General features: G+C 70.5%; 1 protein-coding gene across 1 annotated transcript; it reads left to right on the plus strand.

Annotated features, from left to right (window-relative positions):
- Positions 1 to 6: 6 nt before the first annotated feature.
- LOC118159147 (vegetative cell wall protein gp1-like) lies at positions 7 to 1,038 on the plus strand (the record flags this gene model as incomplete). Its single annotated transcript, XM_035313770.1, has 2 exons — positions 7 to 320; positions 364 to 1,038. Coding segments are annotated over exons 1-2 (976 nt in total), but the record flags the coding sequence as incomplete, so codon positions are not given.
- Positions 1,039 to 1,067: the final 29 nt, after the last annotated feature.

Genomic DNA, 1,067 nt, shown 5'->3' on the forward strand with positions numbered 1-1,067 from the left:
CCCCCCCCCTGCCGGCGCCATGGCCCCCTGCTCGCTGCTGGCCCTCGCCTCGCTGCTGGCACTCGTCCCCAGCGCCGCCCCGGGGTCCTCGTGGAGCGCCGTGCCCCGAAAAACCGTCCCCTACGCGGGTGAGTACCGTGTCGTGTCCCCCCCCCCCTTCCCCGGACGGGTCCCCAGCCCTTTGTCCTGTCCCCACACCCCGCCATCGCCCTGGGTCCCTTTGTCGTGTCCCCTGTCGTCACCGCGGTCCCCGTCCCTCTGCCATGCCCCGTGTCCTCATCTCCGGGCCGTGCCAGCACCCGAGGTGCCGTCCCTTCGCCGTGCCAGCCCCCTGTGCCCCCCGTGCCCCCTTGTCCCTGCGCTGTGCCAGCACCCCGTGTCCCCCATCTGTGCTGTGTGCTGTGTCCCTGTCCCCGTGCCATGCCAGCACCGGTGTCCCCGTCCCTTTGCTGTGCCCCGTGTTCTTGTCCCTGTGCTGTGCCAACACCCGGAGACCCCCAGCCGTTAGCCGTGCCAGAGTCCTACGTCCCTGTCCCTTTGCCACGTCCCTTGTCCCCATCCTCGTGCTGTGCCAGCACCCCACGTCCCCTTTCCGTGCCCCGTTGCACCATCCCCGTGCCCTGTGTCCCCTATTCCTGTGCCATGCCGGTGCCCCATGTCCCCGTGCCCATGACCCCTGTCCCTTTCCCGTGCCAGCGTCCCCGTGCCGTGTCCCACGTCCCTGTACCAGACCCCGTCCCTTTGTCATGCTGCTGCCCCCGTTCCTTGCCCCCTGTCCCTGTACTGTCCCCAGCACCCCTGTCCCCACGCTGTGCCCCGTGTCCCCGCGCTGTGCCCACGCCCCAGCCCCCTGTCCCTTTGCCGTGCCGGTGTCCCCATTCCATGCCCCGTGCTCATACCCGAGCCCCCTGTCCCTGTGCCCCGTGTCCCCATGCCCCAGGCCCCCCCATCCCTTCCTGTGCCATTGTCCCTGGGCCGTGCCCATGCCCAAGTCCCCTGTCCCTGTGCTGTGTCCCCTGTACCTTGCCCAAGCCCCCTGTCCCCGTGCCATGCCCCCGCCCCATGCC

Source organism: Oxyura jamaicensis, unplaced genomic scaffold (assembly GCF_011077185.1).
Source record: "Oxyura jamaicensis isolate SHBP4307 breed ruddy duck unplaced genomic scaffold, BPBGC_Ojam_1.0 oxyUn_random_OJ67733, whole genome shotgun sequence".
Lineage (NCBI taxonomy): Eukaryota > Metazoa > Chordata > Aves > Anseriformes > Anatidae > Oxyura > Oxyura jamaicensis.